The sequence below is a fragment of the Oryctolagus cuniculus genome, chromosome 10, assembly GCF_964237555.1.
Source record: "Oryctolagus cuniculus chromosome 10, mOryCun1.1, whole genome shotgun sequence".
NCBI lineage: Eukaryota > Metazoa > Chordata > Mammalia > Lagomorpha > Leporidae > Oryctolagus > Oryctolagus cuniculus.
The window spans coordinates 69,954,588-69,971,171 of record NC_091441.1 but is presented as its reverse complement, the minus strand read 5'-3'; the positions used below and the strand labels follow the sequence as shown (position 1 = coordinate 69,971,171).

At 42.1% G+C, this 16,584-nt stretch overlaps 1 protein-coding gene across 5 annotated transcripts in view; it reads right to left on the bottom strand.

Moving 5' to 3' along the window:
* Window positions 1–16,584, bottom strand: part of CEP192 (centrosomal protein 192) — a 150,440-nt gene that overhangs the window by 34,331 nt on the left and 99,525 nt on the right. For all 5 annotated transcript variants that reach the window (XM_017343984.3, XM_070050534.1, XM_070050531.1 and 2 more), the window contains exons 23-31: window positions 15,395–15,520; window positions 15,074–15,217; window positions 14,877–14,940; window positions 14,327–14,466; window positions 14,134–14,226; window positions 13,164–13,282; window positions 12,166–12,342; window positions 3,796–3,886; window positions 3,457–3,633 (exon numbers count right to left, since the gene is read on the bottom strand). In XM_017343984.3, coding sequence (XP_017199473.3) covers window positions 3,457–3,633; window positions 3,796–3,886; window positions 12,166–12,342; window positions 13,164–13,282; window positions 14,134–14,226; window positions 14,327–14,466; window positions 14,877–14,940; window positions 15,074–15,217; window positions 15,395–15,520 — 1,131 coding nt within the window. The remainder of the gene's footprint in view (window positions 1–3,456; window positions 3,634–3,795; window positions 3,887–12,165; window positions 12,343–13,163; window positions 13,283–14,133; window positions 14,227–14,326; window positions 14,467–14,876; window positions 14,941–15,073; window positions 15,218–15,394; window positions 15,521–16,584) is intronic.

The following is a 16,584-nucleotide window of genomic DNA, read 5'->3' as shown; positions in this document are numbered from 1 at the left end:
CTAAATATAGGCCCCTCATAAATCTATATTGGGTTGCCTTTTGATATAACTGAAGACAATTTGAAAGGGTTTGCATCAGAGTGCTTACAATCCTATCTCATTCAAAGTGTAACCTCTGATAATTTCAATAGCCAAAAGAGTCTGTAATTTTTCTTTTTTCCCCCGGAGACTTATGAGTAAATTTTATGTATCACACTCAACAGAAAGACACCAACAAACAAAAAAGTAGCTTTGAAAACACTCAATATAAGAATTCTCCCTGTACAGTCATCTCTTTGTATCCACAGAGATCAGTTCCAGGATCCTCTCAGACACCCAAACCCAAGGATGCGCAAGTCCCTCATAGAAGATGATGCAGCCTCTGTACAGAACCTACACACATCCTCCCATATTCTCTACATCATCTCTAGATTACTTATAATATCTAATACAACGAAGAACAAAAACTCTCTACTTATTTTTCCCAAATATTTCCAACCCAGAGGTGGTTGAACCTGCTGATTCACAATGTGCAGATACAGAGGATCAACTGTATTTTCAAAGCCTAAAGAATCACAAATTACAGTTAAATAAAAAGGTTAAGAAAAATAATGATTCAATAAAATCAATCTAATGTCAAAAAATTCAAAGATTAAAGAGGAAAAACTATTTGCTTTAGAGCATAACCTCAGTACTACTGAAATTTTGAGCTGGATAAGCATGTAAAGGGTTGTCCTGTGCAGTGTGGGAAATTTAGCAGCACCCTTGTGCTCAATCAACTAAACACCAGTAACACTCCCCTCTCCAAGCAATGACAACCAAAAATGTCTGCAGACATTGCCAGATGTCCCCTGCAGGTAAGAAGCAGCACCCTAGAAACCACAAAAGAGAGCAACACAGGCAGGAATCACATTAAGGGCCTGGTTTGTCCTCAGAAGATGTCAAACCTTAACTTCTACTTGTTTGTGAAATCAAATGGTTCTACCCTAAATCACCAGAGAGTTACTAGTTCTCCAGAAAGTCTTCCTTAACAATAACTTCAAGTCTTGGGTAGTAAACCTGAAACTAATCTATATATATAATCATAATCATCTGAGAGATATAGTCCATTTAGTCCTCCACCCAAACCAAACTTTATCCTTACAGGAAACCAGATCAACAGAGAGCTATGTACCCATGGGCTCACATAAGGATGCTAGATTTTTAAATGATCAGTTACTTAAACATAGCACATGGGGCCGACTGGATGGCTCCACAGAGAAAATGTCAAGCTTGTGTCACATAAAGCCACATTTCTACATTTACTATAAATATCTATTTTTAAAGCCTTTAGATATTGTTTATTTTATAATGTATCACATTCCCTCTTTGACATTAGGAAGCAGAACCCAAGTTACTACTGGCCACAGTGCCATGCAACAGTGCAGTTGTCCAAGGTATGCACTTTTTTTTTTTTTTTTTTGCCAGGCAGAGTTAGACAGTGAGAGAGAGAAAGAGAGAGAGAGAGTTAAAGACAGTGAGAAGGCACAGAGAGAAAGGTCCTCCTTACATTGGTTCACTCCCCTAATGGCCGCTATGGCCGGCGCTACACCAATCCAAAGCCAGGAGCCAGGTACTTCCTCCAGGTCTCCCATGCGGGTGCAGGGACCCAAGCACTTGGTCCATTCTCCACTGCCCTCCCGGGCTACAGCAGAGAGCTGGACTGGAAGAGGAGCAACCAGGACAGAATCTGGCGCCCCACCTGGGACTAGAACCCAGGGTGCCGGCGCCACAGGCGGAGGATTAGCCTAGTGAGCCACAGAGCTGGCCCAAGGTATGCACTTTTACAGAGCATGAGCTTCACTTGACCACCCTGCCCTTATTTCCTTTCCTCAGTGGAAAGCACTTTTGTCTCTAGTTGCTTCAAATGTATCTATAGCAATGTATTCAAATATTTTTTTAAAAATTATGCTGGGAAAATGACATGAAACTCCCATCTTTGTATTTCCAGTATCTGAATAGAATCTAGCAAATTCTATTAACAGATATTTGCTACAGTTTGAATGTTGATAGCTCTCCAAAGTTCACACGTTGAAACTTAATCCCCTATGTGACAGTGTTTAGAGGTGTGGCCATTTGAGGATGGAGTTGAATATTCTTAGAAGAGAGGATGAAGGGAGTGTCTTGTCCTTTCCACACTGAGAAGACAACCTTCTATGATCAGGAAGCAGGCTCTCACGAGACAACCTGTGGGCACCTTCAACCTCCAGAATTGTGAGCAAATTTCTGTTTATAAACTACCCAATCTGTGGAACTAGGTTATAGCAGACTGAAAAAATTAACACAAGGTCGGCGCCGCGGCTCACTAGGCTAATCCTCTGCCTGTGGCGCCGGCACACCGGGTTCTAGTCCCAGTCGGGGCGCCAGATTCTGTCCCGGTTGCCCCTCTTCCAGGCCAGCTCTCTGCTGTGGCCAGGGAGTACAGTGGAGGCTGGCCCAAGGCCTTGTGCCCTGCACCCCATGGGAGACCAGGAGAAGCACCTGGATCCTGCCTTCGGATCAGTGCGGTGCGCCGGCCGCAGCGCGCTGGCCGTGGCGGCCATTGGAGGGTGAACCAACGGCAAAGGAAGACCTTTCTCTCTGTCTCTCTCTCTCACTGTCCACTTTGCCTGTCCATTGGAGAGTGAACCAACGGCAAAGGAAGACCTTTCTCTCTGTCTCTCTCTCTCTCTCACTGTCCACTCTGCCTGTCAAAAAAAAAAAAAAAAAAAATTAATTAATTAATTAAAAAAAAGAAAAAAAAAAGAAAAGAGTAATACAATATTTTTGCTCAAAATAATTTAAAAAATGCTTGGAAAGTCAGTATCTTAAACAGCTCTACCTGGATTTACCCGAAAATCAATTCCTGAAACATTGGGAACATTTCAAAATTTTCAAACTGAAATGAAGATTAAAAACTTCAGAAGAGGTCAAAGTTGGTATGCAGCAGGATAAGCCATCAATTGTGCCATCAGCATCCCCTATCAGAGTGCCAGTTCAAGTCCTGGCTGCTTGGTTCTGAGCCAGCTTCCTTCTAATGTGACTGGGAAGGCAGTAGAAGATGGCCCAAGTACTTGGGCCCCTGTACCCATGTGAGAGACCTGCATGGAGTTCCTGGCTCTTGGATTTGGCCTAGTCCAGTATTGGCTATTGTAGCCATTTGGAGAGTGAACCCATAGATGGCAGATCTCTCTCATTCATCTTTGAAATAAACATATCTTTTAAAACAAAACAAATAAAATAAAATACATAAAAACTAGAAGACTTTGTTAGTCATAATACTATGATAGTTGATTTTGTAACTTGACAGTTACTAACTTGTTTTTAAGCCTAGATAATCATATTTTGACTTATAAAAATTAGAGTACATATAATTTACCAACATTAACCAACTGTTATATTATATATACCAAGGGAGTATATATACACCAATATATAAAGGCAATAAAACAATCTTACCATGAACTTAATGCCTGGTTGTGACTGACTTCCAAGTTGCTTGATTTCTAGTTTAGCCAACATACAAGATAATCGAGTAGGTGCAAATAATACAGAGACGATAATGTCTTCTTTTGGGCGAATTCTGATCTCACAGTTACTGGTCAATCGCTCTTCTGAACCAAAAGTATTCTGAAGCTACAATTTAAAAACACTGACTGCATAAAACAAAGTGGTAGCACAAATAAAACGTACTGTTAACACAAACTCTTTACATGATGAATAACACAAAATGGTTTGCCTATGTTATGTGTGGACCCAGACGAAACATCAGAACAAGAGACTACACATTCTACAAACCTGAAAGCAATCCTGATCTTGTCCTCTGATAAGGAGTCGAAAGTGTTGGGTTGTAGATGTAGAACTACTTCTTAAAGCTAGTTTCTGAAGCCTAAAAACAATTACATATTGTAAATGTGGATATTGCTAAACTTATAAAAACAAAGCCAATCAAAACCAACCACAGTGTTTTGCAATGCTAGCTGAGAAGCCAGAGTTGCCTCTCCACAGTCCCAGGACTTTTGTTTCTAAAAATCAGCTCAAGACTGACCTTAGCAGAGAAGCTTTTTGGTTTAATCCCTTTCGAATTAGAGCTCCTCAGCTGACTTTATTTTGTATGCTGTCTTGTAAAAGCATAAATCAATGAGAACCCAGGTGAAGAAACTCAGTAAGTCATCAGTCAATACTACACCCAGCTGAAATACACAGTTCAACAAGAAGCTTTCAGGTAAACAAGGGGGAAAGGCTCATTTGCACAAAGGTGTTTTATTTTTAAGCTTTATTTATTTATTTGAAAGGCAGAGCATCTCAGATAGAGGGCAAGAAGGAAAGAGGGAGAGAGAGGGAGAGGTAGAGAATCTTTCTTCTGCTAATTCACTCCTCAAAAGACCACAACAGCCAGGGCTGAGCCAGACCAATAGCAGGAGCCAGGAACTCCATCGGCATCTGCCACATGGATGGCGGGGGCCCAACTACTTGGACCATCATCCACTGCCTTTCCAGGAAGCTGGATCAGAAGCAGAGAGGCTGGGCATAAACTGGTACTCTAATATGGTACAGCAGAATTGCAGGCAGCAGCTTAATCTACTGCGTCACAATACCAACCCCTACAAAGACGTCTCTTTTTTGACAGGCAGAGTTGGACAGTGAGAGAGAGAGAGAGAGAGAAAAAGGTCTTCCTTCTGTTGGTTCACTCCCCAAATGGCCACTATGGCCAGCGCACTGCGCCAATCTGAAGCCAGGAGCCAGATGGTTCCTCCTGGTCTCCTATGTGGGTGCAGGGCCCAAGCACTTGGGCCATCCTCCACTGCCTTCCTGGGCCACAGCAGAGAACTGGCCTGGAAGAGGGGCAACTGGGACAGAATCCGGCGCCCCAACTGGGACTAAAACCCAGGGTGCCAGCACCGCAGGCGGATGATTAGCCAAGTGAGCCGCTGTGCTGGCCAGATATCTCTTTTAAACGGTGTAAGTGTATGAGAGTCCTCTCTTCATTGGAGAATATAGAATACAGGAGTCTCTATTTTATTCAAATTTGAAGATCATCAGTTAATAAATTATTTCAATTGTGATCTATGCTTTGTCCATCTTTTAAAAAGCTAAGACCTTTGGCTTCAGCACCTCTGGAGAAAGCCTTCCATAGGTACACTGACTTGAAAGACTGGAAGAGATACCATTTTGTGAAATTTTCATTTTTTAATTTGTAAATAGATAGGTATGATTTTAGTAGCAGACTTGTCAAAATGGGGGTGACAGCGCCTGGTTTCTAGGTGTTTTTTTTTTTTTTTTTTTTTTGATAGGAAGAGTAGACAGTGAGAGAGAGAGAGAGAGAGAGAGAGGAAGGTCTTCCTTTTGCCATTGTGTCACCCTCCAATGGCCACTGTGGCCAGCACACTGCGCTGATCTGGTTTCTAGTTTTTAAAATGGAACTATACAAAATAAAAAGACTTTAACATCTTTAGTCCATACAAATTAAGAAAAAATACTAAAATCCTAACCAACAGCTCTAAAGTATAGAAGTAAATGCGGGCCGGTGCCACGGCTCACTAGGCTAATCCTCCGCCTTGCGGCGCTGGTACACCGGGTTCTAGTCCCGGTCGGGGCACCGAATTCTGTCCGGTTGCCCCTCTTCCAGGCCAGCTCTCTGCTGTGGCCAGGGAGTGCAGTGGAGGATGGCCCAAGTGCTTGGGCCCTGCACCCATGGGAGACCAGGAGAAGTACCTGGCTCCTGCCTTCGGATCAGCACGATGCGCCGGCCGCTGCGGCCATTGGAGGGTGAACCAACGGCAAAGGAAAACCTTTCTCTCTGTCTCTCTCTCTCACTGTCCACTCTGCCTGTCCAAAAAAAAAAAAAAAAAAAAAAGAGAGAGAGAAGTAAATGCATAAGAAAGAAACTAGAATGAATAAAAGGGTAGAGAGAAAAATATAGAACTCCAACTGGAAATCCAAAAATTTCAAGTTGAAATAAAATATGATTTTGAATCATTTTACACTTGGAAAATAGAACTACAATTTACCAGTCATCATTCATGCCTGTAAGTAAAGCAAAACTCAAAGAATAATTCGTACTACTCCCAAATCATGTATTCATTAATTTGTACTCCACAGCCTGAACTTTGCTCACTTCAAATCTCCCTTTTGCATCAGTCACCCTTCTCCATCAAGGCAGGCCAAGAGGGGAAAGCACAGCCCAGACAGTTCCCAGCAGTCCCATGATACGATGGCCCTCTGTTTCTGAGCCCTCTCTTTGCCTTCGTGGAGACTACTCTGTTTGGAACATAAAGTGTACCCCTTTATCATGAACTCTGCTATAAGACTTAGAGGAGTACAAGCTTTTTGTGATGGAAAAAATTTTTCTAGGCAGGCCACCAAGACAGGGATGAGCAGAATAAAAAAACAAGTCACAATAGTATCTACAAAAGCATATTTAAAATCCACTTAATGCTTCGGGATTTTCTTTTCAGAAGCTAAATTTTCACCATCATTTGGAGTGCGTGCCATCAACTAACTATAGGCAGAGTAGTTCTCACAGGACTGGAAGTTCCTATAGACTAAGGTAAATAAAGAACACCACAGGCTTTCCAGATCAATTCCCTACACTGTACGGGGACTCATCAGGCATCTGCTGGATGAAATCTTCATAAGGAAGTAAGTGAGGACATAACAGACAATTAAAGAACACTTCATCCAACCACTTCAAAATATACATTTTCATCAACACATGGAACACCCTCAGGATAGAATGAATATATCTGTTAGAACACAAATAAAGTCTCAACAAATTAAAAAAAAAAAAAAAAAAAACAACTTCATAGCAAGCATATTCTCTGACCACAATAGAATAAAACAAGATATCAAAAAGAATTTTAGACTTTTTACAAATACATGGAAATTAAACAATATGCTCTTATCCAGCCAGTGGATCAATGAAAAAGTCCAAAGGGAATTTTAAAAATTTCTTCAAACAAAGGAAAACAGAATTACACCATGCCAAAATCTTTGATACAGCAAAAGCTACTGAGAAGGAAGTTTATAGCCAATAGGCAAGAAAACAGAGAAGGAGGGAAGGAATGGAGGAAGGATGATCTCAAATAAATAACATAAAGATACAACATAAGAAACTAGAAAAACAAGAACAAAGCAAACCCAAAATTACTAGAAGTAACAAAAAACAAAGCAGAAATAAATGAAAAACAAATAAACAAAACATCAATGGAATGAAGAGTTGGTTTTTTGAATAAACAAAATTGACAAACTTCTGGCTAGGTTAATCAAGAGAAAAGGAGAGATCGAAATAAGAAAAATGAGGGGCCGGCACTGTGGCATAGTGGGTAAAGCTGCCGCCTGCATAGCCAGCATTCCATATGGGCACCGGTTCAAGTCCCGGCTGCTCCACTTCTGATCCAGCTCAAGCAACAAGATACAACCCAGGGAATAGAACAAAATATTTGCAAACTATCTGGTAAGGGATTAATATCCAGCATATATTAGGAACTCAAACAGCACAACAGTAATCAACAACCCACTCTCCCAAAAAACTGATTAAAAAAAAGAGCAAAAAGGGCAGGCCTTGTGGTGCAGTGGGTTAGGCCACCGCCTGCAATGCCAGTGTCCCATATGGGTCTCTGTTCATGTCCTGGCTGCTCTACTTCCCATCCAGCTCCCTGTTGGGGCCTGGGAAGGAGGGTGGCCGAAGTGCTTGGACCCCTGAAGCCACATGGGAAACCCAAATGAAGCACCAGGCTCCTACCTTTGGCCGGGCCTGGCCCCAGCCAGTGCAGTTCACTAAGGGAATGAACCAGTAGATGGAAGATGTGTGTTTGTCTCTCTTTGTAACTCTTTCAAAAAAATTAATCTTAACAAAATAAATGAATCTTAACAAAAACCAACAAAAAAATGGGCAAAGGAGCTAAACAAATGGTACTCAAAAGAAACAGAAGTTAGAAATGGCCAACACATATATGAAAAAATGCTCAATATCACCAACGATTAGGGCAATGCAAAGTATAGCATCTCATCTCAGTTAGAATGGATTTTATCAAAAAGATAAAAAATTACAAATGCTCGGGGCCAGCACTATGGCGGAGCGGGTTAGGGCCCCAGCCGGTGGCACTAGCATCCCATGTGGGTGCCAGTTTGAGTCCTGGATGTTCTGCTTCTGATCCAGCTCCCTGTTAAAGCACCTGGGAAGGCAGCAGAGGATGGCCCAAGTCCTTGGGCCCCTGCACCCACGTCAGAGATCGCAAAGAAGCTGCTGGCTCCTGGCTTCAGATAGGCTCAGCTCTGGCTGTTGCAGCCATGTGGGGAGGGAACCAGCGGATGAAAGACCTCTCTCTCTGTCTCTACCTGTCGCTCCCCCTCTTCGTGGAGGAACGACACAGGACCCTGCGCTGTTCTTTCTGTCTGCTCGGCCCTCCCCGGGTTTGCTGCTGGTTCTTCCCGGGTTGGCTACTATCCCTTCCACCTCCGTGGAAGGGCAGTTCCCCCTGGCCACATTCCCCACTTCCGCAGGGGAGCGGCACACCGCCGGCCGGCTCTTCTCGGGGGCTGCACAGGTGTTCCTTCAGCTAGATGTTCCCCTTAGATGTTCCTGGTGCATGCCGTCTCTCTCCTCCTTTATAGTCCTCCTCCGCCAATCCCAACTCGGCTGCCCACACGCCGAGTACGCTGCTCTCCAATCAGGAGCAAGTCCTACAGTTAATTGGTTGAACTGGAGGCAGCTGTGCGGAAGCTGTTTACTTCTCTCCCAGCGCCATATTGTGGGAGAGCAGATGCATAGAATAAGTCTTAATTCCAGTAACTCAGTCTAGTCCGGGTTGCTCCCCACACTACCTCTCTCTGTAACTCTGTCTTTCAAATAAATAAAATAGATCTTTAAAAAAATTACAAATGCTGACTAGAATGTGGAGAAAGGGAAATGTTCATACCCTATTAGCAGGAATGTAAAGTAGGACAGTCTATGTAAAACAGTATAGAGGTTCCGTTAAAAACTACAAATAGAACTGCCACATGACCCAGCAATTTGACTACTGGGTATGTATCCAGAGGAAATTAAGTCACTCTGTTAAAGAGACGTCTGCACCCCCAGGTTTACTGTGGCACTATTTACAACATCCAAGATATGGAACTAACCTGAGTGGCCTTTGACGTCTGAATAAAGAAAATGTGGTATATATACAAAATGGAATATTATTAAACCATAAAAAGGGATAGAGGTTGTTTGCAGCAACATGGATAGAACTGGAGGACATTGTTAAGTGAAATAAGTCAGGCACAAAAAGACAAATACAGCATATTCTCACATCAAGGGTTTTCAAAATATTCATGGAAAATGTGTTCTATGGAGAAACCAGCCACAGACTAAAGATATTTTTGTTCCAAAATAAACTTAACTCTTAGAAGTTAAGAGTAGAACAGTGGTTACCAGAGCCTGGGGAGGGCATAAGGGGTAGGGGATGGAAACAGGACGGACAATGGGTACAGGGGTGCGGTAGGACAGGAGGAAGAACTTCTAATGTTCTAGGGCCCAGTAGGGTAACCATGGTTGACAACAATTAATCGTGTGTTTCATAGACGTGGTAGAGAAGATGTTTTAATGTCTCTAACACAAAGAAGTAATACATGTTTAAATCTATGTCTATGCCAGTAACTCTAATCTGACCTTCACTCATTGTATTATATGCACTGAAATACACTCCATAAGTATGTATAATTACTATGTGTCACTCAGAAAGTATATAATTACTACTTCCTCACTCAGGAAGAAACGAGGTAAAATATTTCCCTGATGGGTTGGCGAGTGCTTAATCTAGCAGTTAAAATGCTCACATCCCACTTCCCACACTGGAGTATTTGGGGTAGAATTCCAGCTCTGGATCCTAACTCCAGCTTTCTGTTAACACAGACCCTGTGATGCAGTCATGATGCCACAAATGATTGGGTTTCTGCCACCCACATCAGAGACTTGGGTTGAGTTCTAGGACCCCATCTTTTTTTTTTTTTTTTAAACATGAGTTTATTTTGGTGCAAAAAATAATGAAATTCACACATGGTTTTTCATTATACATGTCTCTTATCAACTTTATGAACATTCTACCTGTGTTCACTTTAGTACATACTGGCAAGTGTCACAAAGTAGTTGTTCTGGGCCGGCGCCGTGGCTCATTAGGCTAATCCTCCGCCTGAGTGCCAGCACCCCGGGTTCTAGTCCTGGTCGAGGCGCCAGATTCTGTCCCGGTTGCTCCTTTTCCAGTCCAGCTCTCTGCTGTGGCCCGGGAGGGATGTGGAGGATGGCCCAAGTCCATGGGCCCTGCACCTGCATGGGAGACCAGAAGCACCTGGCTCCTGGCTTCAGATCAGTGCGGTGCACTGGCTGCAGCGGCCATTGGGGGGTGAACCAACGGAAAAAGGAAGACCTTTCTCTCTGTCTCTCTCACTGTCCACTCTGCCTTTTGGAGCAAAAGCTCCCGTGTCAGGATACAAAAGTCTGCCAATATGACGGACATTCAGGAGACACTCCTCTGCAAAGTTGAGAATCAGAAAATCCTGTAGCGTATCTTGGTCCAAGTAGAGCAAGCTCAGAACCAAAGAACTCTCAGTCCCAGGTCAAAGACCCGAGAGCCAGGGAACTTGCCAGGTAAAGTCCGTAGGAACAAAGGCCAAAGATGAGGTTGACAGGGACAAAGACAGAAGAGCAGCACCATCCAGCTTTGGAGCAAAGATCAAGCAAGTGCCTCTCCTCCAGTTTTTAACTTTAGGATGGTGCACGCCCACATTGAGGGTGGATCTTCTAGGCCTCCATCTTAAGCTCCCAGTCTAAGGCTGTTGGGCATTTGAGGAGTAAGTCAGCAAATAGAAGCATACTCTCTTCAAATTAAAGAAAAAAAAAACCTTGCCACTATAAAGCCGAAAAGCATCACAGTGTTCCTGTATGCAATTTACCTAATATAATTTTTGAAGAACGTTTAGCACATGTTAATTTGATTCATAATGAACTGAAAATAAGATTTCAGGATATATGGCATCTAAGGAACATCTGGGTTTTAAGAACAGCCATCTTTGCAGTATTAATTATTTGCTACAGATTTTGTCACAGCACGGACAGTTCTGTCAGGATCCACACAAGACTGCCTGTGGTTCTGACTCAGCTTCTTTGTATCTCTGACTTAAAGGACCAGATCCACTATAGGATCAACTATGTGTTAAAAAGAACAAGGTCGGGGAACAGTTTGGTGTTGCAGCGGGTTAAGCTACGACTTGTGATATTGGAGTCCTGGCTACTCTGCTTCCGATTCAGCTTCCTGCTAATAGACTCCGATTGCAGCAAAAGATGGCCAAAGTACTCGGGTCCCTGCCATCCAGGAGACAGACAGGGATGGAGTTCCTGGCTCCCGACTTTGGCCTGGCCTAGCCCCAGCCACTGCAGCCATTTGAGGAGCGAACCAGCAGATGAAAGCTTTGTTTCTCTTGGTCTCTACCTGGCTCCCACTCTGGCTTTCATATAAACAAATATGACTTAAAAAAAAAGGAATAAGCTTTCTGATTTTTCCTTCCTACCTTTCCATAACACTTTTCATAGGAAGAACACAAGAAAATGTAATCTCTTAATTACCTAAAAATTTTTTTTTTAAGATTTATTTATTTATTTGAAGGGCAGAGTTACAAAGAGAGAGAGAGAGACAGATCTTCCATCTGCTGGTTCATTCTCCAGATGGTTTCAACGGCCAGAGCTGGGTAAATCTGAAGCTAGGAGCTTCTTCCAGGTCTCCCACATGGGTGCAAGGACCCAACACTTGAGTCATCTGCTGCTTTTCCAGGCCATTAACAGGGAGCTGGATTGGAAGTGGAACAGCCAGGACTTGAATCTCCACCCATATGGGGTACACTGAAGGCAAAAGCCTAACCTTCTATGCCACAGCACCAGCCCCTTAATTACCTAAATGTCATTAGCAATAGAGAATTCATCAAAGAGTCTAGAAAAACTGAAACCTATTTCTTAAGGATACACTTTCAAAAGAGAAATTTTTAATTAAAATCCACAATTTGAAGATTAAGCACATGTAAGATAGCTTTATCTCAATCTAAAATCAATACTTGGTCACAATTAACAGAGAGTAACATTAGAATATTAAATAACAAAATATTAGCTCCCCAAGCTGCAGTGTGTATACTTACTGTGTTCGACCAAGAGGGACACCACCCCAAGTCAAAAACTGCTTGTTGGACAAAATCGATGGAATATCTGAGAAGCAAGATCCAGGTGACAGAGGTTTACTTTCTGAAGAAATTACTTCACCTTTTAACACTACTTCGTACTGAGGTCCGAACGGCTGCACAAATATTGTCAAGACCCTAACAAAGCAAAAAAAGAAAAGAAAAAAACTCAGCTGTATTAAATTCTTTTGGCAACTATATCCTACATGATTCCTTTGTCCAAGAGACTGTACTGGGTGCTGAGGATCCAGTGATTGTCCCACCCTTGGAGCTTATGTTCCAGAGAAAAACAGTCAAGGAAAAAATGATCAGAATAACATCCACATGGAAGGATGAGAAGTTCACAGTGCTACAGAACACGATTTGCAAGAGATTTGGGAAGGGCTGAGGAAGGCCTCCCAGACACGCTGAGAGCAAGCATTTCCGGCACAAGGCGTGCACAGGTACAGCCAGATTCCTGGCTTCTTCTGCAGGGTCTGAGCAGCAGACCAAGCACACGAGTGTCCTATGCAACCTGGGCTGCGCAGAGAGCCATAGGGGTCTCAGAAGGGTGTACTTCAAGTTAGGTTGAGGCAAACAAGTTCAAATACTAATGACAATGCTGTTCTGACTAAGTTCATATTCACTTCTCATCCAGGTGCCAAAAAACCATAAGCCTAGAGAATTTTAAATTAACTGACAAGGTCAACTAAGGCTTCCTGGGAGAAAAACCAAAATTGATGTTTTATCATTTTCTCTTGTCAGAACAGACTTAAAAATAGTGATTTCTTAATTTCTCTCCAGCTCATTTGAAAGATTTTTAGTAACAAAAAGAAGAGAAGTTATTAGGCAGAACATGTTACCATTATCACTATTAGGTAAAGCAAAACATGTTAACTTTATTATTGAGCCTGCAAGTGAAGCACATCTAAATGAATGCTTCTCATTTACAATTCTCACTATAAATATTTGCAAATTACCTCTCCTCACGGGCTTTGGGGTCCTTTGGAGTAAATGAAACTTTAACTTCATGCTCTTCTCCAGGTTTAAGGAATAGATTCTCTGGATCCACTGAAAAGTGACTTCCTGGTACTGAGACCTAAACATTGACACATAAGCATCACTAAATACTGACTAAACAAGTACAGCTTTCCCTCCAGTTCTTTCTCTCCTTGTCACTTTCTACGGCAGGGTATTTAACCCTTCCTCATGCCCACCACTATCCCAACTCACCCTATTCTCTTGGAAAGGATAGTCTGTCCCCTTTTCTCCCACCCCTTCCCAATTCCCATCATTGACACCTCTCTCACTCTTGGGTCTCAGAAATACTGTCGACATACATAGAGCACTCCTCTCCAACACTACCTAGCCACAGGATGACATACACATTTCTCAGGAACTAATATAGAACTTGATGCCTAAATTCAAAACATTAGATTTTAGAATTAAAGCACCCTGGCCGGTGCTGCAGCTCACTACGCTAATCCTCTGCTTGTAGCGCTGGCACCCCAGGTTCTAGTCCCAGCTGGGGTGCCAGGTTCTGTCCCGGTTGCTCCACTTCCAGTCCAGCTCTCTGCTGTGGCCCGGGAAGGCAGTAGAGGATGCCCCAAGTGCTTGGGCCCTGCACCCGCAAGGGAGACCAGGAGGAAGCACCTGGTTCCTGGCTTCAGATCGGCGCAGTGCGCTGGCTGTAGCAGCCATCTAGGGGGTGAACCAACGGAAAAGGAAGACCTTTCTTTCTGTCTCTCTCTCACTAACTCTGTCACACACACAAAAAAGAATTAAAGCACCCTAGCATGTATATGTATAATCCAGATATTAAGGCACTGGCAGCGACTCTTCCACTGGAGCCTCATGGCTCTGATGAGTCAGGCAGCCCAGCAGCCTCCAGACAGGGGGAGACTCTGATGACCTGAGACCACTCTATAGCACCCTGACAGGAATTCTTACCTTGATATCTAGATAAACTTCAATATTCCCAGCATTTTTCAAAGGTAAGTGATGGTGTGTTGAGGAATTCACACTGGACAGTAAATGCATAGTCTAGAGGATGGAGCAATACAGGTACTTAAAAAAAAAAAAGTCACAAAGTGAAATCAATCTTAACACAAAATGGTAACGGCAAAGAGACATGTGAGGGTACCTGTAAATCCCTTGGAGCATGTATCCTAGCTACTCCTGCTCTTGCTCGGAGAGCAACACTTTGAAGAACTGGTGTAGGGTTTGGGCTGTCAACTTCTATATCAATTCTTGCCAAGAATTCTTCTGCTGAGTCTAGAATCTCTATAAAAGTTCATTCTTTTAGTTCACAGACCAAAGTTATTTTAATTCTAAATGCCACTAGCAGTTTAACACAATACCCTTAAAAGGAGTCACAAGAAAATTTAGGTAAGACTATTTAAAAGAATAAAAAGAGGAACAGAAATGAGTGGAGAGAGGTGGAAAAAGAAGGGAAACATCCAACTGGTAGATGTGATAAGATCAATTATGAGAAAATATTTCCAAAGGTTTTCTGTGTTGTTTGCTCAGGTTACCCACGCCAAAACAGCATGTTGTGCACCCCATTTTGTAAACAACATAAAGTAGGTGACAAATCATTCAAAGTATGCACATTTATTGACAGAGAAATAAACCTGAAGTCTGTAGTTTATTTAGCTGAGTAAAGCAATTCCCAGACAATGTAAACATAATACCTGAAGAAGCGATTAGTTTCTTTGGACTATGGAAAAGAACCCAAATTATCAGAAATTCTGGATCCTATAAAATAAAAAAAAAATTCTTTAGTAAGTGAATACTGGTATTAAGATTGAAATCTTAATGAAAGAAAAGCAGTGTGAAAACTTTCCCTTCTTTTTAACTCTAAGCCAATTCCTCACAATGCCCGACCTACCTGTCCATCATAACTGGCAGGAATCAGGTGACTGACTACAGAAGGGGCTGCCAGTTGAGAAACCACATCAGCACGAGGAGCAGCTTTCACAGAAGCATGGATGGGCTCCTTCGAAAACGTGAAGCAGCGCCAGGCTACTGCATCCTGTCCAGAAACAGAAGAATCTCTTTTAGTAAAGCTGATAGTGTAATGTTAAATTTGTTCACAGAATCCTTAAGAAAATAAGGAAAACAAAAATTAACCAAGGATTATATTAGCAATGCCTACAATTCCAAGTCCATGTAGTCTGCCCATGGTGTCTCACTGCATGTTAGTACTTACAGCATTAATCATCAGTCTGATTGGCACAGAGGCGTGCGTCCGGTTTATCAGTTTTAACGGGAGAGCTTTCCAGCTTCCATAAGTCAAGTCACCAAAATCAAGAACATCTTTTTTTTCTGTTTCTACCTAATTATTGAAGGAAAAAGAGATGGATTTATGAAAAGCAACATATTAGTAAATATCTCACCTTATATTCATATCATTGACTTTACTAACTACAAATTGAGAGTCAGTAGGACTATTTTACAATTGTTTATCTTCTACAAAAACAAACATTAAATTCTTCTTTTGAGGTACTATATATATCCAAATATATTATAAAATAAAGCAATATCTTAGCTGCCACTACTTTGAAAAGACTATAGATCTTAGGATAAACTGACAATTCATAAAATATGCAATCTCCCTTCAATACTTCTGCTAATAGAATACTGACTTTTCAGTTGCCTTCAAAAGAAATCTGAATGTTTAGTTATTTTCATATCTAATTAAAACTTCTAAAATACTGAAAATGTTTAAAATCATATCAAAATAGACATATCAGAAGGTTTAATGTAAGTGCCTACTACCACAGAAGACTGATTTCTGTAAACCTGGAAGACCAACAAAACAGAGCTCCTACACCCACACATGCAGAAATGTAGGGTAACATTTACACACACAAACTTTTTTCTTTTTTTACTTGAGCCAAATATTAAATACAGGAAAGTCAAAGGCAGACTGGCAAAGGGAGCTGACTTTGGTGGTGACACATGAAGGTCTGGTGTCCAGACTTGCCTCCAAGGAGGTCAAGTTTACATCTTCCTGTGAACAGAAGACAGGATGTCAGGCTTGTTATGGGCAGAGTGAGGATAGATGGAATCTAAACTCCATGCAGAAAGTCCAAAATTTCAAAGTGCCCTTTCTAGAAATTAAAAGGGAACTGGAAAAACTCTGTTCACACGTCTAGGCAGGCAACAAGGAGCCTATACAGGAAGGTGGAGGCATGGAGAGGTCACATTCAAGAACATGAAAGCCCAGGCCTAGGCCATGTCAAGCACAGGAGCCCCAAGCTGAGACTCAAAGGAACCTTCAGGGCCTGGAATGCATTTCAGTGTCATTCTGTAATGTACTCTTTAGGGACACTTTCAAAATCCAGGAAACATGGGGTCCCCAGAGAAAAATGTGAACTCAAATTAAAATTTTTAAGT